This window comes from Gobius niger (genome assembly GCF_951799975.1).
Source record: "Gobius niger genome assembly, chromosome: 6".
Taxonomy (NCBI): Eukaryota; Metazoa; Chordata; class Actinopteri; order Gobiiformes; family Gobiidae; genus Gobius; species Gobius niger.
In genome coordinates, this window is record NC_136857.1 from 12761665 (window position 1) to 12788733 (window position 27069).

Sequence of the window (27069 nt, forward strand, 5' to 3'; positions counted from 1 at the left end):
TGTATAAGTGGCAAAAACACACACAGGCACAAGTACAAATGCTTGGTAAATCAGACCCTGTGTGTTGAATGCCTTTTTGTTTTTAAAATAGAATAGTACGGTAAGGTTCGACTCTGAAATGAGTTTCCTCTATAGCTCCAGAATGTCAATGATATTCCAATCTATTTTAAAAGCAAACATATACTGCCACAGACAGAGTTTTAAAGTCATGAGGGTCATTATTTGGAAAGCATTCTTGAGTTTCCCTGTACGGTTCCATCTGGTCTGTCTGGCTGAAAACAACACAGAATCAATGCTGGCAATCTGGACAGACTTGGCCCGGCTTCAAGGTGAGAGCACAAATGAGACAGACAAGATTAAGGGCCCCAAAATAGTCTGATATTTCAGAAAGTGTCCAAACATGAGGAGCAGGTGCATCACTCAACACTTGCGCCTTTCCTCTATGAAGATGTACACCTTAAAAGTTCTTCAGTCTTTCAAAAAAACAAAACAGAAGGCTACATGGGTCTGTTTATTTCAATTCCAGGATAGTCCATGTAATTTTTTATTACCATAAAAATATATATATAAATCTCATGCTTTATTGGAACCTTTGACAAAGTTATGTGTCTGACAAAAACACAAAGATTTTGGCAAACAGTGTACATACTTTCTGTACACATGGATATCTATCTGTATAGAGCTCTTACTGTATATAGCGCTTTTACCCAAAGTGCCTTAAAGCATGGAACCACTCACCCATTCATACACCAATGAGGCACTGGAGGCAAGTTGAGTAAAGTGTCTTGCCCCAGGACACATCGATCATGAGCCAACCCACTCTATCATCCGCACCACTGTCGCCCCAAAAGGCAATGATATATCTATTTTAGAGCACAGACAGTTATAAAGTCATGAGGGTCATTATTTGGAAAGCATTCTTGAGCATATCATTAAAGACATAAAACATTTTCTATATACACAATAGACCCATATCTCTCAAATCAGATTCATGAATCTGTGTTCGTGAGCACTTCTTTGTCAAGAGAATCCATGTGGCATATCCAGATGCTGATTAGCCTGCATGAATACTGCACAGGTGTGCCTTATATATCTACAATAAAAGGACCCTGTGAAATGTTCAGTTCTACACACAGCACAATGCCACAGATGCAAGTTTCCAGGGTGCATACAATTGCCAGGCTGACTGCAGGAATGTTCACCAGAGCTGTTACCGTGCATTGAATGTTCATACCATAAGCTGTCTCCAAAGGCGTTTCCGAGAATTTGGCAGTACATCCAACCAGCCTCACTACAGACCACATGTAACGAGATCAGGGCCTCCAGTCAGCATGTTCACCTCCAAGATCGTCTGAGACCAGACAGCTGCAAGAATTTCTGCACAAACAGTCTCAGGGAAGCTCAACTGCATTCTCGTCGTCCTCATTGGGGTCCAGACCTGTCTGCAGTTCATGAGTGGCGTCATAGCCGACTTGAGTGGGCAAATGCCACTATTCGATGGTGTCTGGCACGTTGGAAAGCTGTTTTCATCACAGATTAATCCTGTGTGTGAAGGTAGGCAGGAATATTTCATTGACAGAACTTTGAAAGCACAGAGATGCGGTGATGAGATCCCAAAGCCCATTGTTGTGCAATTCACCGTCACCTCATGTTGCAGCATAATAATGCACGGCCCCATGTTGCAAGGATCTGTGCACAATTCCTGGAGGCTGAAAACATCTCAGTTCTTGCATGGCCAGTATACTCACTGGACATGTCACCCATTGAGCATCTTTGGGATGCTCCGGATTGTCGCACACAACAGCTTTTTCTGTTTCCTACCAATATCCAGCAACTTCTCACAGCCATTGAGGAGGAATGGACCAGCATTACACAGGCCACACTCAATAATACCGCCTATGCTATGCCCAATCCCGTCAGACCTTGGAAGCTAAGCAGGAAGGGCCTGGTCGGTACTTGGATGGGAGACCGTTTGGTAACACCAGGAAGCCTAGCGAATGTAATGCGTGAGTGAGTGTGTGGTGGTGGTCGGAGGGGCCGATGGCGCAGACTGGTTGCCTCGCTTCCGTCAGTCTACCCCAGGGCAGCTGTGGCTACAATAGTAGCTTACCACCACCGAGTATGGAGTGAATGAATAGTGTAATGTAAAGCGTCTTTGAGTGTCCAGAAAAGCGCTATATAAAACCAATGCATTATTATTATTATTATTATTAACAACCAGTCAGTATCTGGTGTGTGACCCGACTGACTATTTCAGAGTGTCTTTTTATTGTAGGCAGCCTAAGGCACACCTGTGCAGTGTTCATGCAGTCTAATCAGCATCTTGATATGCCACACATGATAGGTGAACAAAGGAGAAGTGCTCACTAACACAGATTTTGACAGTTTTGTTAAAAATATTTGAGAGAAATTAGTCTGTCAGTTGAAGAATTGTGGCGTCACATTTGGGGAATAGAGATTGCCTTTCCCATAGCTCACAATGGGACATGTGGAACGCAATGGACACAATTGAGCCATGCTGTTGCAAACGTGTGGGATGATAGGCTAAGATCTGTGTCACATGGACAGGCAGCCACAATAGCGACTTTCATTTTTCATTTGACCCATCCTTTGATGCCGCTGGGCCAGCCGTGGTCAGCCGCCTGCAGAGCCTGGGGACCCATATCCAGATGTTGAGCCAGGATGATGGTCAGCACACAGAAAGGACCACATGGCCCAGGGAGTGAGTCCAGGACCTTCTTTCTGTGTGAGCCCTAACCACTCAGCCACCTTGCCGCCTTCAATAATGGCCTGTGCTCATTTCCATACACCATAGGGATTTAAGAGTTCTGACCATTCATCATCCGTCATGTAAAACTGTCAACGCCCCCCGTATAACAGGCAGTGGGCGCCACACAGTCCCCCTGCCCCTTGTCATCCTCCCCACCAGTACTTTGACATTTTGAAACTCATTAATATTGAACCTGCCCCATATGCAAGGTGAATGTATCCAAGGCCTTGAGGAAATGCACACTTATCATTGTGTTTTCTCATGGGATGTTATGGAATACCTATACAGTATCTCCCCCATGGCCATACTCATTGGTTTCCATGTTCCCCACTTTGGATGATAAGGCCAGGAAACAAGGGCTTCTTTTTTTAAATCTAGTTTGTTGTACGGGAATATGCAGGATGTGAATGAAAATGGCTATTGAATAAAAATGTTGAACAAAAGTGTCTTTGCCTCATTTTAATAAGTTCAAAATGGGAGTTATTGCAATTACGTATGACAAACTGTAGATGTGAACCTGGCTTTGTGTTTACCTGTATTTTATTTGTACATTTTTACATTTACAGGCTATTTGCTTTACAGATATTTTTTTTCAGTGTTGTGTAGGACTATGATGTCAAGACTGTGATCAAACAGTGGGAAACATGAAACAATGATTAAAAATAACTCTCAGGATTCAAAAATAGCTCTGACCCATTTTCCACAGCAGAAATTCGTGGAACTTCTTGTGCTGAGATAGACTCCCTACACAATTGGACCAATGTGATTTTGTTGGTACGTGTTTTTGTCCTTGCTTGTCGATGCCTGGCTGCAACCCTTTTCCACTGCGTGGCGCTTCCCCTTTAATGTGCTGCACGGAGGGCAGGAGTGTCGGTAGAGAGGCAGTCCGTGAGGATGGGGCGAGGCGCTCGAGAAGCTTTTAGTATGCGCTGCGATGTCCAAATGCAGCCCACGCGCATCAAGTTTGATGAGAAATATGAGACATGTGGGGAGCCGGCAGATTCACAACAACAGGTCGTGATGGGATGTCACAGTCGCCGTGTATAGTGTTTTTTTTTTTTGTAAAAAGGAAACTGGACGGAATGGACTGATCACTTCAAGGCGCCTTTTTAAGAGGACTTAAGATTGTGCGTACCAAGAGAAACAGGGTGAATTCCTGCATGCCATATCTGCAATGAATCCATGTCCTCCACTAATGCTATGCTGCTTGTTTAGTGCATGAAGTCTGTTATGATCCACACAGAAGAGAGTTGCAAATGGCTTAAGCATGTCTGACACCCGCCACTTCAAACTAACTCTCTCACAAGCAAGTATGATACGTATAAGTATGTTTGAACATCTAAATGCATGCCCCTGATTGACACACACTTGCCCTGATTTGGCGATCTGTTCCGAGTTCCGACCGTCTGAGCGCCATCTGAAGACTGTTCCATGGAATGGATAGTGAATATACGCCTGCATTTGTTGTGCTTCACCAGTGCGTTCACGTGGATTTTCCCAATAAGAAAGAAAGATGATTGGATTTAATGGCCACACAACTACTTTAACCACCACATGCTAAAACACGAGCGTAATGTTAACTGTGGATCAAACAGGTGATTTGGCATGCCAGCTAAAACCCTGACATCAGCGCATCCACTAACGCAACTCCCCCGTCGTAATTTTCTGCAGATACACTGCACTGTATGGGAGTAGCTTTGCACTGGGTTATTATTGCGAATGCCAACGCTAAACAACACCTTTGCCCCTTCACCGCTTGAGCCCGTAGTTGGGTTCATAGCTGCTTGCACATCGACATGTCTGTACCGCTCACTGGCTCTTGGGGGGTGACTCCCGGCTGCGTCCTCACGCGTGTCTCTCCCACTCCCACGCCGCCACCGCGCCACAGCAGAGTCGGACGGACGACGGGTGACTTGGTAGGCCTACATGGCTGTCAGAGAGGAGACTGTTTGATTGACGCCACGGGAGGTCTACAAATCTGCAGCATCACTGGCGCGTAAGGAGAAGGCGGATTGTAAACAAGCTACTCAAGTTTCGGTAGCCATAGGTAGGATTTATCCGGATTTCACTAACAAATACATTTCACTTAGACGCTCCTCCTAAAGTCGCCCAATACCGACTGCCGCCGGCATCAGTTAAACTTATATCCTCCAAACACGAGCTGTTGTAATACATCGAGAGTGGAGGAAATTGTGTTATGTAATTGATAGGCTATTATATTAATTTGCCAATAAAACATCATATAATCTAGTTGTCTAACTGAATAAATAAAAAAAAGCTGTTTTTACACTTTTTTCTCAATATCAATCAAAATATTTTGATAATAAACAGCATTATTTCAGTAATGTCCATAGTACTACAGACAAAGGTGCATTCATTGCAAGCATTCTGTGCAGCACTCAGTGTGTAATGTGATTTGTTTGGAGTAATTGCGTCGAGTGAGCGCTGATACAGTATTACTGGACCACATCGATCTACAACCGGCTCAGAGAGAGCTCCTTACAGAATACACACAAGAGACACGATGGAGCCAACAGTAAAAATGATCAACCCCCACAAACTAATAATAATTTCAGTCTACACTGTTTCACTGAAAGGAGAATGTTGTAATACATTACACCTGAAAGGAAATACATTTAATTTATGGTGTTTTTCTTTTCTTGCAGTTGAAAAGTGTTCCAGTGGATCAAGTTTTTGTAACATCTGTTTGGCCCTGTGGCCACCGTCCCGTGTGAAAGCTGCAGGCCCCTTCCCCCTCCGATATGACGGTTGCCACAAGCGACCCGGTGGATGAGGCTGCGGCTCATCCGGGTCAGCCGCTGGACCAGTATGACCCAGAGCCAGACCACGAGTGCTGTGAGAGGGTGGTCATCAATATCTCCGGGTTGCGTTTCGAGACGCAGCTCAAGACACTCTCCCAGTTTCCTGAAACTCTGCTGGGTGACCCCAAAAAGAGGATGAGGTACTTCGACCCACTGAGGAACGAGTACTTCTTTGATCGGAATCGACCCAGCTTTGATGCCATCCTGTATTACTATCAGTCTGGAGGAAGGCTACGCCGCCCAGTCAATGTTACTTTGGATATTTTTTCTGAGGAGATTCGTTTCTACGAGTTGGGCGAGGAAGCCATGGAGATCTTCAGAGAGGATGAGGGCTTTATAAAAGAAGAAGAGCGGCCGTTGCCAGAAAATGAGTTTCAAAGACAGGTGTGGCTCCTTTTTGAATACCCGGAGAGCTCAGGGCCGGCTCGTATCATTGCTATTATTTCAGTCATGGTCATTCTCATTTCTATTGTTAGCTTCTGTTTAGAGACATTGCCAGTTTTCAGAAACGAAGAAGAGGAAATGTATAACTTCTTCCCATCAATGTCCAACACCACATCGACATATGATACCTCCACATATTTCACGGACCCTTTTTTTATTGTAGAAACACTATGTATCATATGGTTTTCTTTTGAGTTCCTTGTGAGGTTCTTTGCTTGTCCGAGCAAAGCTGGATTTTTTGGGAACATCATGAACATCATTGACATTGTTGCCATTATTCCTTATTTTATAACCCTTGGTACAGAGCTAGCAGAAAAGCCAGAGGACAGAGAGGCGGGACAGCAGGCCATGTCTTTGGCAATCCTCCGTGTTATCCGTCTTGTGAGAGTGTTTCGGATCTTCAAATTGTCCCGTCACTCAAAAGGGCTGCAGATTTTGGGACAGACTCTAAAGGCCAGTATGCGTGAGCTGGGCCTCCTCATCTTCTTCCTGTTCATTGGAGTGATCCTCTTCTCCAGCGCAGTGTACTTTGCTGAGGCCGACGAGCCGCAGTCTCAGTTCAACAGTATTCCTGAAGCCTTCTGGTGGGCCGTGGTGTCTATGACCACAGTGGGCTATGGAGACATGGTCCCCACAACTATCGGCGGGAAGATTGTGGGCTCTCTCTGTGCCATCGCTGGTGTGTTGACAATTGCCTTGCCGGTACCTGTCATTGTATCCAACTTTAACTACTTCTACCATAGAGAGACAGAAGGAGAGGAGCAGGCACAGTACTTGAACATTCCCAGCATGCCAAAGGCAGGCTCTGCAGATGACCTGAAGAAGAGTGGTCGTAGCGGCAGTGGCTCCACTCTCAGTAAGTCGGACTATGTGGAGATACAGGAGGCAGTGAACCATAGCACTGAGGATTTTAGGCCTGAGAGCATGAAGACCGGCAACTGCACATTGACCAACACTAACTATGTCAACATCACGAAGATGCGCACGGATGTATAATGTCAGCTGCCTTACTAGAGATGAGTTGGGTCCACTGGGGCCTTAAGTACACAAGTGTGAAGGCCTGTCACGGCACCCACAGTGTATGTTAACCCAGAGCTGATACAGTACCTGAGGTTAACCACATTCACCAGTATGACCAGTATGGTCTTCGGGACCCTGCAAGGCATGGACTGGAGAGCAAAGAACTGCCATTTTATTCGAGACATTATTGGTGTCTGCATGAAGGTACTCTAAGTTATGTAACTGTAGTCATTCTGCTAGCGGTAGCCAAATAGTAGCTCAACAATAATAACCTACTAATGTGCTGGGACCACAAGTTGCTGCCTTCTGCTCAAACTGCCCCTAAATGTTGCTTGAAATATATCAATAAGTGACGTAAAAGTGTAACACGTAACATCAAAAGGTTCATCTAGGTTTGTATGAGGTAAAATTACAGTAAAATAATAGTGTACATTATGACAAAATTTTGTTCTGTCACTTCCATTACCAAGTGTCTTACAGAGAAACAGGCCAGATTAAAGGGACAGCATCACAGCTGTTTTTGAGAGGAATAGCTCTGAAACAGTGCGCTGTCTGGGGTCTTGCGCTGACACTTAGTCTGTATGATTCAGTTATAAAGAGTTTGAAGGACAAACAGATTTATTTTTCTAGATTTACAAAAGACAAAGTGGTGTTTACACAATGTTAAGTGCATATTTGATCTTTTGTTCATAATTTTACATGTGAGTGCCTATTTTAAATCTTTCTAATTTTACCATAGCTATATTTGTATTAACTATCACTGCCCCATTTGTATCCATTTCTCTACACCAGTTCAGAGCATTTCATTTTCAGAAAAAAGATATTGGAAATAATAGTGAAAAAGTGAATTTTAAAGCCATTAATGAGTAGAATCTTAAAAGATAATATGAACAAGCACTTGTAAAAATGTTCACTTTAAATTGCCACGTTCACGATTCAACACAATACTACTCTACTGTCCTTGTTTGGGCCTGATACAAATGTGCTGCCTACCGCATATCTTGACATAATAAGATCTTGTTTACATTTGTAGAGTGTCCTAATGAGTCCTATTCTGGTGTCATTTCATTATTGCATTAGTATCTTTAAAGCAAAGTTGTGCTGTTGCTTGAGGTAATTGTCCTTAATTGGCTATTTTTAAAAGCTAGCTTTTATATTGCTGCATGTAAAGTATTCATTGTAGCATGCACTAAAAGATACATAGCAATGTGAAGTATATATTCATATGACTAAAACCAAGTGCAATAGCATATATGCTAGACATGTCCTATGTTCAGTATATGTTGTATTTAACTCCTGCCAATATTACAAGTCAGTACAAAGTAAACTATAGCACAGCAACCATAGATAATAACTTGGATCAAGCTCCTCACTTCACAGACGTCAGGTAAGAAGCACAACAGCTGCACTGCCTTATACAGTGTTTTCAGTGTGTTTGTGCAAAGCTCCTGAGTACCATTTGTAGTAAATCCTATTCACCTCTGCATCGGTCAAAAGCAGAGGAGATGGGATAATAATGGGGACATGGAGCTTTTAGACTATGTAGGACTGAACCTGGGTCAGAGGAACCTGGTGCTCTTTGCATTTCCTGTTATGCTGTTTACAACCCAGGAGTCCAGTACGCACTCCAAGGAGGCTTTGGTGTTCTGAATTAGCAGTAACTGCTTGTTTTTATAAAAAATACAACCATACCTTACAGATGATGTTGATATTTAAACTGAACTGATGTGAAGTGACATTCACTGCCCACATCCTGTTTATAATGAGACGTGTGCTAATACAACTGCCACAGCACTTAACTGTACATCATGTCGATGTGGGCAGCTTTGTTGGACTTTTTGTGCTCCTTATCAAGACCAAAAGTCTTCTCTCACAATAGAGCAAACCTATAACCTTAAATACATAATAACCTCATTGTGTCTGAGATGTGGTTCTGGAAATCTAACAATGGTCTGAGATTTCGAAGGAAGCGAATGGACTTAAGGCAGAGTAAGAGAGTCAAGAGGCACATGTAGCCATGCACTAAATAAAAAATATAATGAACTGTGTGTTAAAAGCCTAAAGCTTCTGCTATAAAACTATGCTTCTCCCATGTCCCTGCTCCTCTATAGCAGAGAATGCAAGTGTTTGCTTGTCAAATAAACCAATTAATAAAGGCTGTATTGCTTGTGAGATATTGTCTAAATTTGGACCAAAACAAGGAAATCCATTATGTTTTAATTTAAGATGTGATCTTTCACTTGTCATCATGTGTTTTGTGTGTGTTTAATTTGGTGTTATAATTTCTGAAGCACTTAAAGTAATACACATAATGGGACTATATATGTACATATTCATACCTGATTTTATGTCTCCTGCTCATAACATGCTTAAAAGAATGTAAAAAGAAAGGCAACATTTGCTTAGCTGCAAACAATGTATTAACTGTGAACTACTATTTTACAGCTACTATCGGTGTTGCTAAAGTCTCAGCTCCAGTTTATGTCAAAGTGGTTCCAAACAGCACGAATAAATCAGATATCAGATATGAATATGTGAATAACTACTCCAATATGCATTATTATTTTTGACAAATGTATATGTGAAAAGTGCTGTTTATTTTTGCAGCTTAAGGACTGTCTACTTCCTGTAGTGGATAAATTGGCCTGAGTACCACTATGGCAGCCCTCTAATGCTAGTGCTTTCATGTCCATTATAGAGGTGCAGTTGAATTGCCTATCGACCTTCACCTTCTCAGTGGTTCGGTGCCCTACTCCGCTCACTAAGTGAATCTTATGCTCTCTGTGGTTTACTCAGAAAGCAAAGTGCTCTATTTATAAAAGCATGGACAATGAAAGTGAGGATGAGATGCATTTGAGGGAGGGGGAGTGGAAAACATTTGATGGGACTCTTTCCTTTGTAGTTGAGGATCGATTGGTATAGACGTGCACATCATAGCGCGTAATATTTTTGCTTTTGGCACTTTGCATTGTCACCAACTGTTACAAAAGATATGAAGATTTGAGGTACCCAAGTAAAATTTCCTTCAGTCATTATTTTATGCTTTTTCTCCTTTGCCCCATATCAGTATTCCCTTTCCAAACATTCAGAGTTCTGTATATATCCATTCCTCTCACTACATCACTTCAACACCATAAGACAATCCTCCCCTGCAGCTAATTTGTCAGCCCAGGACAGTGCTCAGGCGGTGGACCAAAATGAATGGTTATTGATGAAATGATTACTACTTCATTTGCCAAGGGGCTCTGTGTCTTTTGGCAGAAAAGCTGTGATATAAATTGTCCACCAGTGCTTTTTTAATAATCACATGTATACAATTCAGAGGTTGGACTAACATACAGACTAAAGAATGGGGACATGGAACAGGATCACAGTTAAACAGAGCTGAGGCTTAAAACAAGACCAATGTTATTTCTTATTTTGAAACTGAAAAATCTTCTGGGGAGACAAAGGTGTTTGTTGATGAAAAATCATCAGCCAATTAATTATTTAGAAATAGTTTAGTCTCTGTCTATTGCCGGCACTCCTCCTTTTAACAGTTGATGGAGAGAGGATTTGCACTTGTGTGTTTCAAGCTGTTACTGTCTCTAAGTGAATACCTCTTGGGCACTTGGGTTTATTGCTGTGAAGCTGATTTATAACCTAATACACATCCCAGTTAATAGCATGTCCAGTGGAGCTTTCTTTATTGCAGAGCATGTTCCATAGGGGAACCTGGCTGTTTATATCCATGTTCTACTCCCACCAGCGAATATGTGTGCAAGCGTGGAGGAGGGGAGGATTTTGGGTTCCCCTATAGTAGCTTGTTCTATTTTTAGCTCTTCAGGTTTCCTTTGTGGAGATGGGGATTGCCTCCTTCTTGCTCTGAAGTGACGTATAAGCAATTGTTACTGGGTGGTTTAACAGCAGCAATGAAAATACCCCAAATAGCATCATGACGGTTAGAGGCCTACTGCTCAATGATTGAGGGGGAGTGAAATTTTCAAAGGCAAGATTTGATATATAGGAAAAGAAGGGTGGCTCATGGGACCACCGGCTGTCAATGCCTTTAATGAGTACAATTGATTTATGGGTTCAGCCTACATTCTGCTGTCCCTCTCCATCATAGAGACACTTACGTGCACAGTGCTCACATATCTTAAATAAACCTCAGAATAAAATGGAGGGGGCGGTTGACAATAAAGGTTTATAGGGATTTTACAATATGTTGGTGGACCGAACGTGATAGAGACTTCCCGTCTTTTGCATTGAAGCCTATATATCTCAGACAACTGGGAACAGAGGATGAGGTGCTTGTCATGGAAGGACAAGCCCCTACATGGGATGTACCACCAAAACATAAGTGAAGAGGCGGATATCAGGAAATCCTACCACAGAGCTGGACTGAAGGATAATACACAGGCTCATCATAGCTGCATCAGGCCTTGAGCATCAGAGCAATAGAGGCCCAGACCTACCACACAGTCAAGACTCCAGGTGTAGACTGTGCAAAGAGGCCCCTCGGACAATTCAGTCGTTGGGGCACACGGGGCAGTGACTCCCAAACTGGAGGAGTGGCTACAGCAGGTCAAAGGAAATGCATCAGACATCTCAGACCAGACCTTTATTGAAATAAAGGAAAGTCCTTAATTTAGTTTTGTGCCAGTTTCTTGAGTAATACGTTGAAAAAATTAGGCCTATACTGTGCATACGCAAACTATGACTTTGTCTGCCCTCGTGTGGGTCTCTAAAGAATTACAATGTAATATCTCACATTTTACACACACAAGAATATTCAAAGGTACCAAGAAACTCACTCCATGGCATTGAACTCAAAGATCAATAAATGTATCTCCCTTTTTCTAGAAGCACAGAAGAACACCGTATTCTGCAATGTACCCTAAATGCTAGTAGTAATCCAATGCACATCGCATAAAAGATGATCAGGGTTAAAAATTACAGGCTATCCATTTGCCTCTCTCTCTCTCTCTCTCTCTCTCTCTCTCTCTCTCTCTCTCTCTCTCTCTCTCTCTCTCTCTCTCTCTCTCTCTCTCTCTCTCTCTCTCTCTCTCTTTCTCTCTCTCGCTCGCTCGCTCGCTCCCCTTTCTCTTTTTTTTTTGGGTCTCAAAATATCCTTCTGCATTAATAATTCATCATCACTTCATCCACTAAGCCTACGGTTCCTGTCCTGCTCCAGATGATTTTTCGCCCTTGTAAAAAGTTAACTACGCCGACCTGACTCTCGACCTTCTTATGTGGGCCCAGATAGATTGATTGGCCTCTTTGTAGTCGGTTTAGATAATAGCCTTTCCTAATTCTGTATTTCTGCATTATGCTGCATCATGTGTGGACACCTGCTGCATAATAATTTCCTTCGGGACAGTAATAAAGTTGAACCTTGGCATTGTATTTTGAACCCTTGCTTGTTCCTGTAGTCCATGAATATACAGTAGGTCTGTATAGCCTGCTATCAAATGTGCATTGATGCCCATATTAATTTTATTCACAATTTTTTGTGCCCGTTTTCACCAGCAGAGGGAGTCCTGCTTCCACTAACGACCGTGAGGGTAGAACGCGTCTAATTGTCCAAGTCTCCGGTCTGAGGCGATGCATGGCGCTGCTCAAATCAATTACTTTTAAAAAGAGCGCGAAGCCGCAAGTCACTAAAAAATGTCACATGAAAATGCTTTAGGCTATATGGCTTCATTATGGCTTCTGTTTTACAGATTAAAGTTAGCAATAGGTGCTTAGCACTTTGCAAAGACAAGACATACGTGTGTTCAATCAATCAATCAATCAAAGTTTATTTATATAGCACTTTACAGCAACACCAGGAGGACCAAAGTGCTTCACAGAAAGATAAAACACATTTAAAAACACCAAAAAATTACAACCTAGACACAATTCAGTGCTCTAAGTATATGTGTTTATTTGTTCGCCATTGGTTGGATAGTACAATGTAGCCTAATTGGTAATAGGCTATTGGGACAAGACAAGTGTCGGGCATAGTTGTCGGAAACGATCCTATTTTAATCTCCGTCATCCCCCCTCCCTCTCACAGTCACTCGCCTTCAGAGAGTGACTGACAGCTAGAAAACACCAGGGAGGACACGAGAATTTCTGCAAGTGGAGATTTGGCCAAATTGATATAGCAATGTTGTCGGTGTTATATCACGGTCACATCTGGCCCTTCGTGGCTGATTGGCCGGAGCATTTCCTCCGCTGTGACTACTGTCCGTGCGGAGCCGAAGACCGGGCGCGCGCGGCGGAGAGTCCCTCCAGTGCGCACCAGACACCATGACTTTGGTCCGACCCGAGGGACAAAGTTTGATAAAGTTTGTGGCGACGCGACTTCTGTGAAGGTAAGACACGCTGTGACTCTTCCTTTTACTGTTCTCTAGGTTTAACATTTCAACAAGATATCTGTAGTGCGTAAAATCACAATTTCACAATTTATTTAGCCTAGAGATAGGGATATGCTTCACGCTGCCATTGGTTACAATGTAGCCTACATCGCCTGCAAAGCTTTAGTTTTGCAGTTAAGTTTTAAACAAGTTTTAGTGCTGGTCCATTTGGGCTAACCATCTGATTATTGTAGTGTAGATGTGCTTGGGGGTGTCAAAAAGTGTGTTACATGATCTCCTCTTTAAAAAGCAGGTTCATTCACACTAGGGTATCATGTGGTCTTCATTGTACGCACGACCCCGTTTCCACTTAACATTAGTGACATGGAATAGAGCCACAGCAGATGGCGATACTGCCCTTGTCTGAATCCCAGATACAGGTCTTTTAACCTGTTTCCCATTTACTTCCTGATCAGGGGGTTAGGATCATGATTAGGGTTGATTGAAAGCTTTCAGATGAGGTATCACACTGAGGGAGCGCACACTTCATCAAGATATGCATAATTGGAGAAAATGAACACTAAGGTGGCAGTTATCAGGTTAAAACAATGTTCTCTTAAAGAGAGCTTTGCTGCATAGTGCACAGAGATTAATAAATGATGGTTGAAGGGAGTTGTAAAAAGTCGGAGTTCAGGCTCTTGAGGTGATACCTGACCTTTAAGTTGCTATTTGAGCAGTCATCCTTATACTTCAAGTGTGCTATATAACATACAATGGTGGTGTGCAATACAATGAAACAATACATTTAGACTAATGAATCAGTCCTTGATATTAAAGTCTGTGAAGGTACGGTAGTTGGGTGAAGTTAATTATAAAGCAGGTGTATTATTGAATTGAGTAAGCATACAGCTTCCATGCTTTGCATAAATGACCACTGCATCTATTTGTTCATGCAGCCCCAACAAAAACTTACTCAAATAGTCTCAATTGTCACTTTAGTTGTGTACAACCAAAATATCACCACGACACCTATCCACACAACAAACACTGCACCTTCAACAAATACTATATATAGTACAGCTACTATAAGTTATTAATCTAGTTAGATATTGTGATTAATGGTTTACTTTTAATTCACCCGAATCTGCCCCTGTTGTGGATGTGGTTGTAAAGGGGTGCAGACTTGGTTTCTTTATATCAGTGTGGGGCAGTTGTCAAACGGCCCGAGGAGGGTATTGGCCTCAGCTGGGATTTTGCCTGTTGCCTGCAGACACTCATAGTCAACATCTTTGAACGACTCTCTGAGACCTCCTCCACTAACATATGCACAGTAAGAAGAGAAAAAAAACGTTCCATTTAAGAGCAAGGATGTAATATAAATATATTACTGCTGCAATATAGTGACAACTTTAATACATTCAATTAAATATGACATTTAATGTATATGTCATTAAATTAAATATACATTAATGATTGACCGTGAGCCTCCTATTACTGTTGCAATCAATGTCTATATTACAAATAATATAATAAAGTCAGTCCTGTGACAAACCATTATCTAGAACAGTGGTTCTCAACTGGTGGGTCGCTGAACTGTAATTAGAAGGTCACAAGCCTTTACAGCACCTTTCATTTAATATTCATGTACAGAAAAAGTATTTAGAATCACTTGAGTGTTAAAATGACTGTTATCGGGTTGTGGTTGTTGTTTTTAGTTAGAATTTCAGCCTTTGTGGCTTTGTGTATTTAATACGTAAACCACATCAATTATTGAGCAATATACATTATTTGACATTATCCAATCCAATCCAATCCAACTTTATTTATAATGCACTTTAAAAACAACATAGTTGACCAAAGTGCAGAACACAACAGCAATGGATTATATTATATATTATATGTTTTGTTGGTCTCTCGTACCAGTTGAGAGCGACTGAGCCACTCTAGAGTACAACCTGCCCATAGTGGCTGGTACATACTGAACATTTTGCTGTGTCTGAAGTGGTTTGATATAGGAAGATCTTGAAAGGAACTGAAGAAATGTAATTTTTCATCAGCCATAGTGTAATTTACAAAATCTTACAAATGTCTGATTTCTATAAACCTGTGACCCAAATAAACTTTTTTCTAAAAAAATTATAATCATAACTTTTTAGCAACCCCGTGAGCTGCTACCTTAAGGTGGTGGGGTTGTTTGAGTGCCCGAATGATCCGAGGAGCTATGTTGTCTGGGGCTTTATGCCCCTGGTAGTGTCTCCCATGGCAAACAGGTCTGAAGTGGCGGGTCAGACGAAGAGCAGACTTCTATGGACAGTACAACAGCAAGGATCGTGACGTTGCCCGGTATGGCGCAACCGGGGCCCCACCCTGGAGCCCGGCCTGGGGTTGGGGCTCAAATGCGAGCGCCTGGTGATCGGGCCTCTGCCCACGGGGCCCGGCCGGGCACAGCCCGAAGGGCTGGGGTGGGTTTGCTCATAGCCCCCCAGCTCAGCCGCCACGTGTTAGAGTTCACCCCGGTGAATGAGAGGGTCGTGTCCCTACGCCTTCGGGTTGGGGACGGGTCTCTCACCGTTGTCTCTGCGAACCTTGGGTCCAGGAGGAACAACAATTTCGTCCTTGTCGTGGCACACTGGACCAGCTCTATACCCTTCATCGGGTGCTCGAGGGTTCGCGGGAGTTCGCCCAACCAATCCACATGTGTTTTGTGGATCTGGAGAAAGCACAAACACATTATTCTTAACGAAAAGATGCTTTCCATCTGCAGTCCCGGCAGGTGCACAATATTGAATCACACATTACAAATAACTGTCAGTGGCCCTAACAAATGCATACATTATTTACTTTAGCTTAACATAACCATTTGAAATGTATCAGATGGTTTGTTTTCAGGAAAACACATACTACAATATTACATATGAACGATTCAACTGTTATCCAGGATGTGTCTCTTTAAGTTTCAAGAGAAATTATTCAAATCTACCGACAACTTCAGATGTCAAGGAGATGATTGATCCATTGTATAATGGTTTTATATGAAAAAGCTGTCAGTGCAAAGGCAGAAGATCTTTTCGGGATGGCACTGTTTCTGTGAGCAGTGGAGCAGGATGTTCAGGCTGTTTGTTGAATGGATACTTTCATTGGGGGTGGAGCAGTATTATTAACAATTTTGAAGAGGGTTCTTAGCTTTGTATATTGAATTTAATTGTCTAAACTTGTTATTTTAGATTTACTGAGTATAATGCAGTAATGATAACAAAGGGCTTTAGTGCCTGATTATAGATGGATCTGAGTGGTTTGAGTGTTTGTCTCATTGGCCTGAGACCAAACAGTAAGTGGTGTGTGGAGATCATGGCATTGAAATACATGAAAGATGCTTCAGCTGTCAGAGCCTAAAGGTGGAAATATTATATTTAATGGTTAGTTACTCATTATTTTTATTTTATCTCTGTCCCAATGTTATTTGTTTGTCCATAAACATAGATTTTGGCATGTCTTTAGAGTTCTAAGCACTTCTGCATAAAAAAGAAAAAAGACGTGACTGGTTCGTCAGTCTACCAGTTAAGAAGACTGTTACAAACTATACCTGTATGGTGTGAGATAAGCTGTAAAATGTGAGAATGAGCTGCGCTATATTTACAGATTTTCAATGAGTAGCAGGATTTGGCAGCATAATCAAATGGAAATGAATAGTTCACTTTGCATTAAGGGATTAAGGGGTTTAGATTGAGGTTACATTAAATTTTGCCAAAAATCTGCCATTTGGATAATAGTCAGTATGACCTAAGCAGGTGGGTGTCCTTCTGTGCAGTGTGCATCATTGACGAGTGTGGCAGAAAAACATGACATGAATTTGTGAAGCTAAAGCTAAAGGGTGATGCAAAGTGTGTCACCTAATTAGTGAAACCGAGTATGACAACCATGTTAAATATTAATGTCTTGAACTATGTAGTGTTTCTATTATATATATTTTTAAGGCTTAAAGGCAATGGTGTTTAGGCAATGAAAAGTTACCTCTATAAAGTGACACATGCCAAAAAAAAAATATTGTACAAAAAAAACTTTAGAGTACACCACTGAACGTGTTAATAGAGTGCACTACTGTATGAACACAGACAGATGTAGAGAGAGAGAGTCTTTATGCTACTAACTTAAAAATATTTTCAAGCTTTCAAAATGAAAAAAAAAAAAGTTACAACAAAACATTCAAATTAAATGCAAAATTAGGTTTAAAATATGTAAAAAAAATAATAATAATAATTTCATGGTCCGCCAGCAAAGGATTGTCTGGTGCTTAAGCCAGATCTGACAGAACATCTGCTCATGTTTACACACATGTGGCGATGTCATAGGGGTCAGCTGGCCAACAGTGCAGTTTGGGACTTTGTGCATTTATAGTTCAATGTGCTGTTAATGCTGGTCCCAAGCCTGTATAAATGGAAATGACATTTTGGGTTAACTATGGCAAAACAACAAACATGTCAGACATAGCACTTCTATTTTGGCTTGTTTTTGTTGTTGTATTAAGAACGTGTCCAAAGAGCTAACCATAAGAGTGTATTAATAGTAAGATCAGAGCAGCAGGGCTTCATGTGTGAGCGTCTTGTGACTTCAATTATCCTCACCTATATTAAATACATATAATACATATATAGAGATGTTTTAGGTTTCTATTTTAATAAAGATTCAATATGTCTGCAAGCCAAAGATGAACTTGTAAAACTATTTCTTTACAGACCCTCTTATTGCAATGAACACTAATGCAAGAGATTATGGTAAGGCCGCCGGTGTCCGTATGCGTGTGGCGGATTATCTTTGACCTTAATGACCTCACTTGGAAACAGTTGGGGGCCTGCAACAGATTAAGTTTCACTTTTTGCCACCTCCATGGTTGATAGGATTTTCAGTCACTTCCTTTGCTGCACTTCTGGGTTTGTTATCTAGGGGTAGACACTGCCAAGAAAAGTCGCCGGGTTTAGCGGTCTTTGTTCAGTAATGATTAGTTTATTCAGAGGCCTTGAACCTGCTTCACCACAATATTTTTTTTAGATTTGTCTTGGAAAATATAGGCAATTTTGGTCATTTTTACAGAAATTGCCTTATTTTCATAACTTTCGAGGCTCATTTGGTTCAGACATTAAGAGATGTCTGACGTGTCAATTACCAGCTGTTCTTTCTTCCAAGGAACGGCCTTGGACTTTGGCCAGTCTGACAGTCCTGACAGGTCAATCAAACTGTCCATGCCCCCTGCCGCCCAGTGGTCTCAGGGCAACCGGGGGTGTGATCTCTGGAAAAGGGTGGCCCAGGTGTGGGACAAAAGGAACAGGTAAGTAAATCTTGACCAACGGGTTAGGGGTGTGGCCTGTCTGTTGGACCTGTCTGGACTGTCAGACTGGCCATGACTTAGAAGAAAGAACAGCTGATAAGTGACACACCTCTGTGCAGATAGCGGCTGAAACCTGTAAAGGTAAAATAATTCAACATCTCTAATTCTAGCGTCTGACCAAATGAACCTTGAGAGTTACGCCAGTTCCACTTATGTCAACACTAACCATTCATAGGTTTCAAATAAATAACTCTAAATCATCCCCCTTTTCGCCTGCAGTGTGACATATGTTCAGAATACAGATCAGACGTCATTGTATGATAGGAGGCCGCTTTTTTCACTTGCCTTGTTGAACATGGTGATGAAGTTGTTAAACATGAATCTTTTATTGGAAGACTGTAAATACGTCCGATATGGTGACGGCCCGTCTGTGTGGAGCGAGTCAGGCGTGAACAATCTAATGGGGATCTTATCACACTGTTCTGACCGATGGAGCACGACAGACCTTGTATTGTCTTTTCAGTTCGATAGACTTGAATGGCCTTAGCTTAAAGTAGATGTTAAATGTCAGTCTGGGAGGCGTTTAGACGATCTTTTTGAATGCTCATTTTGGTTTAATGAGAAGGGCTTCTCAGCATGCGCCTGTTTGCCTGTGTCACTGTGTGTGCAAGTGTGATCTGGCCTTTGCCTCAGCTCTGGTTTCTGCAGAGAGTAAGGTTACCCCAATGTAGTCTGTGATAGATTAGTCATTCTGATCCCAATGAGGAGGAAGCACATGCCAGCAGCTCAGTCTGTTGTGTTTCCGATTTTCTATTTCTCTGATGAGGGGAATTTCAGTTTATGATGAAGTCTATGATCAATAAGGACTGAAACGGTAAGCTGCTTTGTTTACCCATTTCTATATTCTGATTTTTTTTTCTTGCTAACATGAATAGCTACCTTTTTTGTTTTGTTTTTAAGCATTGCTATATGTTGACTGTATGAGGAAGCTCTTGTTGTTCTGAGGCTCAGGTATAGTCAAGAATGTTAGATTTATGAGTCGTTTCGCAGTTTCACGTTTTAAACAACACTTCAAAAATCTAGGTAACATCTGTACGAGTAGAATATTTACTTAATCCTTGTTCAATTTTATTTGGTCAATCACTGCCCCCCTCCCATCTGGAGATACCCTCTCATCCTCCTGTCAGTCCCTCTGCGACAGCAATCACGACTGTTACTCTCCTTGTCTTGTGCTTTTTCATCTACTGTGCCAATATACAGAAAGGGAAGGAACAGTGGACTGTGCTCTAATCTGGACTAACAAAAAAGAGGACATTTTGCACACTATGTTCATGATGTATCGCGTCGTTGTGAGTGTCTCTTTAATATTGTTGATTCTTGGTCTGCTTCCAATCCAGATCACCATTGTAAAAAAAAAAAATGATTCTAAAATGGTTTAAGGTTAAATAATAAATAATCAGTGTCAATTATTGTATTTTTGTAACAGCAGATTAAGGAGAACTCAAGTTGTGCTTTAATGCCACCAATTTAACGACCACTATTTCCACAGAATGTAATCACAACAGTGAACATAGCTGTAAATACTTCAACATCAGAAAACAATATTTTCACTCCTCATTTGGAGTCCTGTTGCAGCAGCTCTTCTCATCTCTCCTCGGTCAGCCTGGTGTAAGATCAGTGGTTTTACCGGTGACTCAGGATGAGTCTTTAATTAAACATCTACAGCATCATTTAGCTGTGTGCAGATACAACTGGAGTGCAGAAAGCCCCGCCACATGAACCATACTGCACATGCATGTTGATCTGGGTAAAACTGACGCCAGGGCAGGTACATTTCCAGCAGATAAACTGTGGCTTAAGGAGATTTTGGTGGCGGCTATCACTCCACAGCCAGTTAATTATGTACTAATATATGCTGAGCCCCAGTTACGTGGCACTATCGTCTTCTTCTGCAGCCCCAACTCAAACTGGGGACATTACGGGGTGTTAAAGTTTTTATTTTCTAGAGCAAAACAAAACTTCTAGTTTTTAAGGCGGTTGTTATAAGACGTACTAGTCTCTTGCCTCAAAAAGTGCAGACTTTAAGGGACGTTTGTCTGTCCTGTCTGCAGTTGTTGCTATTATGATCTTCTGAGTTGGCTGAAGTTAAAGCAGTCTGTTTGCTTTGACTGTCTTAAACATGCTTTGTGAATAATACACAGGTATTTAAAAAAAAAAGTAAAGTATGAGTTGAGTTATACATGTTTCTTTCTCTTGAAGGTCCTGCTCAACACCGGACAGCAGAGCTTCTCCACTCTCCACTCAACAGTTTTTGTGTGTGTGTGTGTGTGTGTGTGTGTGTTGTGTGTGTGTGTGTGAGCGAGAGAGCATCATATTTAAAAACCTACGGGGGTGACCGTGGCTGAGCTGGAGCCATGGAGGTGGCCCTGGTAGACTTTGAAAGCCTTGAGGACACTGAGAATGAGGTGGACCACTTTGTTGATGAGACCACCGCCCTCACAGCGGACCTGTCCCAGGACTGTAATGTCCCAGCCAGCAGCTACCTCAGACGGGCCTCTATATTCGCTGCCTCAGCCTCTCCCAGTCACCTGCCCTCATGCTGCTGGGAGTCAAACTCCCCCTGCCCGCCTTCTCAAGCTCAGAGGCTCAGTACACCACACTCTCCAACGCTGCCAATGGCAAGTCGACAGGGGCGCACCAGTTGTGCTAGCATGATATCGAGCTGGAAGTTACTCCTGAGCAATGAAGGTAGTAAGGAAAGCGAGAAGATCTTCAGTCGACTGGCAAAAGAGTGTTGTGAAGACCTGTTTGTTGATAAACGTGGACTTGATGATGGAGATCAGAAAGTCATCATCAACATAGCAGGACTTCGCTTTGAGACCCAACTCAAAACTCTTGACCAGTTTCCAGAGACACTCCTGGGGGATGCACTAAAACGAATGGAGTACTTTGACCCTATGAGGAATGAGTATTTTTTTGACAGAAATCGGCCCAGTTTTGATGGGATCTTGTACTACTACCAGTCAGGCGGGAAAATCCGACGACCTGCAAATGTTCCCTTGGATGTGTTTGCTGATGAGATCATTTTCTACGAGCTTGGGACTGAGGCCATGGAACAGTTTAGAGAAGATGAAGGTTTTATAAAGGACGTCGAGGTCCCTTTACCTACTCATGACATCAAAAAACAGTTCTGGCTTTTGTTCGAGTATCCAGAATCTTCTAATGCTGCTCGCGGTGTAGCTCTTGTGTCGCTTTTTGTCATCATCATATCAATAATTATTTTCTGTATGGAGACACTCCCAGAATTCAGAGACGAGTTGGATCCAGTTGTTTCAACCACAGGGCACCCTTTCAACAGAACAATGAGTCAAGATGGGGAGTCTCTATTTGGAGGGAAGCCAAGCCCTTTCAATGACCCGTTCTTTATCATTGAGACAGCTTGCATTGCTTGGTTTTTCTTTGAGCTTTGTGTCAGATTTTTTGCATGTCCAAGCAAAAGGAAATTCTTCAACAACCTGATGAATACTATTGATATAATCTCAATTATTCCCTATTTTATTACCTTAATCACAGAACTGGCAAACAAACCAGAAGAGAGCACAGGACAAAATATGTCCTTGGCCATTTTGAGAATCATTCGACTAGTGAGGGTATTTAGGATTTTCAAATTGTCCCGCCATTCAAAGGGCCTGCAGATCCTGGGACAGACTCTGAAAGCCAGTATGCGTGAGCTTGGTTTACTCATCTTCTTTCTCTTCATTGGAGTCATCCTGTTCTCCAGTGCTATATACTTTGCTGAAGTAGACGAACCGACCACTCAGTTTGTCAGCATTCCAGATGGCTTTTGGTGGGCAGTTGTGACAATGACCACAGTGGGTTATGGAGACATGTGCCCCGTGACCATGGGTGGTAAAATGGTTGGGACCTTGTGTGCAATAGCGGGTGTACTGACCATAGCTTTGCCTGTTCCTGTCATTGTCTCCAACTTCAACTACTTCTACCACAGAGAGACAGAGGCCGAGGACAAGACACCCTTTTCAGAAGCTATTGAGAAAGCAATCAAGGAGGACGCAAATAAACACGCAGAGGCCAATAAACAGTGCAGCAACTCTTCACTCAATAAATCAAATGGCCTATGGCCGAACAGTAAAAACAAATAAGACTAAGAGAACTGAACTTTATTTGTTAATATGGAAACAAAGGGATGTTTAAATTATTGTATCATACCTTACTCAATGAGAATTGCCTTCAGATAAATCCAGAATTGTAGCAACACTACAATAAGCAATCATTCTGAAGTTTGTTGGCCCTTGTATGTATGACTGATAAAGACTGGTAGGTCCATGATCCTGAGTCTGCGTGTTGTATTCAGGCCAAGGTTTAAAACACTAATCCCAGCATGCAATGCAAATATATTATGGGCTCAATCGTTGGCAATATTATTTTGTACAGAACCAAAGTATTTCCCTAATATGTTACCTACATAGCTATGCAAACTGTGTCCTTGTTTTCACACTATTTAGGTTTGAATGACTCCAGAACTGGATTGAATATCTATACCATCTATCATATACGACCAGCTAGAGTGACAAAGGCTTTCTGTTTTAGGTTCACTTAACAATTGATCAATGAATCACGTCAATACCATTTTAAACAGCAGGAAACTATTGAAAGTCTTCCTTTTGAACCTGATTTTAGGAGCAATTTTTCCCTTCATTGAGGTTCTTCACTTGAATAGCTGTAGCAAGGATTGATATCCAGCAGTATGGAGTGCCTTATTGGGATGATATATGATAATGCCATACACAATCTTCTGTCATTGTTATCAGTATTCTTGATCTGAGAAAATGTGTGAAATTAATGCCTGCTTGTCTTCTAATCTGACCTCACCACAATAACAAACTGCACCTGAGTTCTATAAAGGTGGTCTATCATGACCAAAAAGAGCTGCATCATAAAGCCTATCTGTATCTTGTGGTAATATTACCTGTTTAATCCAATAATCCAATAACCTGTTGTAGCAACTGCATCATAGAGCTATTTTCATGTTATCAGCGTAATTCTTATCTTTTTTGTTATTTGTGTGCAAAATGCCATTGCTGTTCAAAAACATCCAGCAGGTATGAAAGCCTTGGTTGTTGTGTTCATAAAGTTTCCAATTATTCTAGGACTTTACTTGATGAGTATGTATGATTCCAGTAAATAACGTTCTGTTCCACAGATGTAGTATTGTTGTTGTTTTTCTATATGAATTTACTATGTGTTTTGTTACTTGTTTCAGGAAGCACTCAGTTCTTCCGCTGCATTGTTGGCTTTTCCATGTGCCATCTTTACTTTCAGTCACATTCTACACGATGGCTCAGTGTTTAGCCATATTATCTAAGTGGGTTACCTTTTAGTATTTTGTTCTCCCCATCAAGCCAAAACATGCACAATAGCTTAAAATCTACCTTGACCTCACTTATCTCTGCTATCGCTTACATTACTTAAATGTAACGCACACAAAAGCTCCATCAAAAAGATGTGCAAGAGTGCACTACAAAGATACAAACCATTGGTGTTGGCTCACTTCGCCGGATCTTTAATAATCACCATAAATTTAAGTTAGTACAAAAATAAAATAATGATTTCTGGGGGATAGTTTTAAGTCATTATTTTGTTAAAGCCTAATTTGAGAACTATGATGAAAGTGTGACACACCAATTTACGCTCCCTTTGTCCGATAATAAACATTAGCTTACTCACAAAGTAAGCTACTGTAAGCTAGGTTTCTGGGATGCACAGGATGCCTTGAAAACATTCAGGACATTCAAGGTCAGAGAATGGAAATGGAGAATGCCCATGAAAAGAGAGAAAGGAGGGCCAAGTATCGCAGGAGGAGGCAGAATTCACACGCTACCTGAGCGCAGCTAACAGACTGTCAGATGAGTGGATACCTTACAGCTCTGGAAGTAGGTTACAAGGGAAATCTGAGATCTATACACAAAAAGGCAGCTGTGTTTAATCACATACGCTTTCCTCTAGAAGTTGAAGAAGAATGTGGTCTTTATTTAAGAATATAATGAAAACTTGCTTCATTTTGTTTCAAATAAACACCACAGCATTTTGTTGCTTTAAGCTGATTTTTTTTATGACACAATAAAGTTTACACATAATAGAAAAGCCCTTGACATTTTTATCATGTACTGAAACTAAGGAAAAGAGGCCGCCAGTCTGTGCCATCAGCCCCTCCGACCACCACCCATTCATCCAGGCTTCCTGGTGTTCCCCACAGCCCATCCAAATACCAGCCAGGCCCTACCCTGCACAGCTTCCGAGATCTGACAGGATCGGGCACAAGACCTACATTTTGGCATGTCTACTATTCTAACAGGAGAAAATGTCGAGTAGAGACTGGTGGGTCCCTGATCCTGTCTGGAGTTTGTATCATGTCTGTACTCAGACATTTGCTTACCAATTAAATCTAATTTTATTTTGTACAGGACCAAACATGTTAACTACAGTTCATAGTTATGCCATATGTTTTATTGCTGAACATAGGTTTTAATGACTCCCAAGTTGGGTGTAATATACTGTAATGCATCACCAGCCATAGTGAGTTTTGGGGTGAGGGTGTAGGGAATAACTAATCTTGTTGACGAGGAAAGCCTACTCCTCTGAAACAAAATCCCCACATCCCTTGGTGGTTTCCACAAGAATCTTGTCTGAGGTGTTTGGTGCGATTACATTCCTGAGTGGGTTCGGAAAGCGTCTAAAATTGTTCTCCATTACCGTCATTAGATACCTCATCAAAGTTGTAATCAGTAAAATGAGCCAAGGGATTACCCATTATCAATAATAAATATTTCTCAGTCACTTCCCTTCTTATATAAAAAAGTTATTTTAGTTATGATACTAAGCAATGTCCACTCAGGGGAAACGGTTTTATTGAATGATACTTAAACAGTATTCATAGTTAATGTGCACAGCTATCTTTTGAGCACATTTAAATCAAAGGCGATTCAGTGGCAAAAGCTGGTCAATAGAAAAGGTCAAACAAACAACGGCATATAAACAGATATATATGTACTTTTTTTCCTTCTGTTTTGTGATAAAAGTGTTGGTGCTGCTCGGTGGAAGATCCCTGACCAATGCTGAAAGATACATGAGGTTGCATCATTAACGAGTTGCTTTGATGGAAAGTTCCACAACAGAGGGAGATATGAGAAGATTAAGACACAACAGACAAATGAGACAAGTTTGGTGACATGCAATTCTCTTCACTCCAAATGTGCAGTGGAAACCAAATAGTCAATTCAAAGGTTGTTTCAAAGTAAACCTGATACTGAGAAAAGTTTGTGTACAGCTGGAACATCAAAACATGTTAAAAATAAAGAGGCCTTTTATTCAGGTTTCAGAGATGGCGTCGCCTTTTCTGGAATCACCCAAAACAACTCCAAAGAGAACAACAACAGAACGTTTAACCAGAACAATTTCTCATTGATTTTGGCCATTCCAGGTCAAACTGAGGTGGGAACAAATTCACCATGGTTGGGAGCCTGTATGTGACACAAACAGATATTCCCACAAGTGCCTACTTCAAAATGAATTAAAGATGCACAATGTTGATATTGTGGTTAGTGGTTAGCATAGCATCTTTACTGACCACCCCGATGGCCTGTAGGATGCTCTAGGATCAATTGTTTTTTAGGTTTTCACTGCTGATTGAACCGTATCCATGTTTACCCATACATTTCATTCTGAAAACCTAACAGAAACCCCCCAAAAAACTCAAATAAAATTGATTCTGGAGCATCATGAGAGCCACAAAGATGGAAAACGAAGGTGCCAAGCTAACCGCCCGCATCGTGCACCTTTAAGTCACAAAGTCAATATAAATGAATAAAATGCCCCTGTTTTCAGACAAGTGGTTTCTCATTATGTCACAAAAAAAGACACACACACATTTGTGAAGTCGGTGATTCTAAATGACCTCCAAAGAATCAATGTGAATACTTTGTGATGTGATGTGCTTAAGTTATAAATTGACTGCATAACTTCAAATCATAATAGCACTGCTCAAGAAATGACTTCCTGTTTCAATGCAGCACACCAAAATAAAAGTACACAGCTTGTCTCAGTGATTAGTTCAGCAGGTACTTGCAACATTACAAGAATAGAATTAGATACACACATACTAAGTGTTTTGTCTGTTATAGCTAGGCAGAAAGAACGTTGAACAAAAGAACTGCTGAACTAATGAATACAATTGTGCTTATATTTTGGTGTGATCGAAACAGGAAGTCACTGCTTGGGCGGAGTTGTTGTGATTTGCACAGAGCCAATTGTAAGGCTGTTTTTTTTCATACAGAAATATATTTGGCCGAG

General features: G+C 41.5%; 2 protein-coding genes and 1 long non-coding RNA gene across 9 annotated transcripts; 2 read left to right on the forward strand and 1 right to left on the reverse strand.

Annotated features, from left to right (window-relative positions):
- Window positions 1–3569: 3569 nt before the first annotated feature.
- On the forward strand, window positions 3570–9272 carry kcna2b (potassium voltage-gated channel, shaker-related subfamily, member 2b). 7 transcript variants are annotated; one of them, XM_079559199.1, is made up of 3 exons: window positions 3570–3918; window positions 4659–4817; window positions 5437–9272. In XM_079559199.1, the coding sequence occupies exon 3, from the start codon at window positions 5533–5535 to the stop codon at window positions 7030–7032; it is 1500 nt and encodes a 499-aa protein (XP_079415325.1). In that variant the 5' UTR covers window positions 3570–3918; window positions 4659–4817; window positions 5437–5532; the 3' UTR covers window positions 7033–9272. The 7 variants fall into 7 exon arrangements, with proteins under 7 accessions (XP_079415325.1, XP_079415326.1, XP_079415327.1 ...); XM_079559200.1 differs by having other exon boundaries at window positions 4662–4817; XM_079559201.1 differs by having other exon boundaries at window positions 3570–3897.
- On the reverse strand, window positions 3837–4692 carry LOC306965016. The gene is made up of 2 exons (XR_013793009.1): window positions 4584–4692; window positions 3837–4239 (listed from the first exon to the last, which is right to left on the reverse strand). It is a non-coding gene; the product is annotated as an uncharacterized lncRNA (long non-coding RNA).
- An 11684-nt stretch (window positions 9273–20956) lies between the features above and the next one.
- Window positions 20957–22937, forward strand: kcna10a (potassium voltage-gated channel, shaker-related subfamily, member 10a). The gene is made up of 2 exons (XM_079559188.1): window positions 20957–21033; window positions 21066–22937. Exon 2 carries the CDS (start codon window positions 21117–21119, stop codon window positions 22860–22862), a length of 1746 nt encoding a protein of 581 aa, XP_079415314.1. The 5' UTR covers window positions 20957–21033; window positions 21066–21116; the 3' UTR covers window positions 22863–22937.
- Window positions 22938–27069: the final 4132 nt, after the last annotated feature.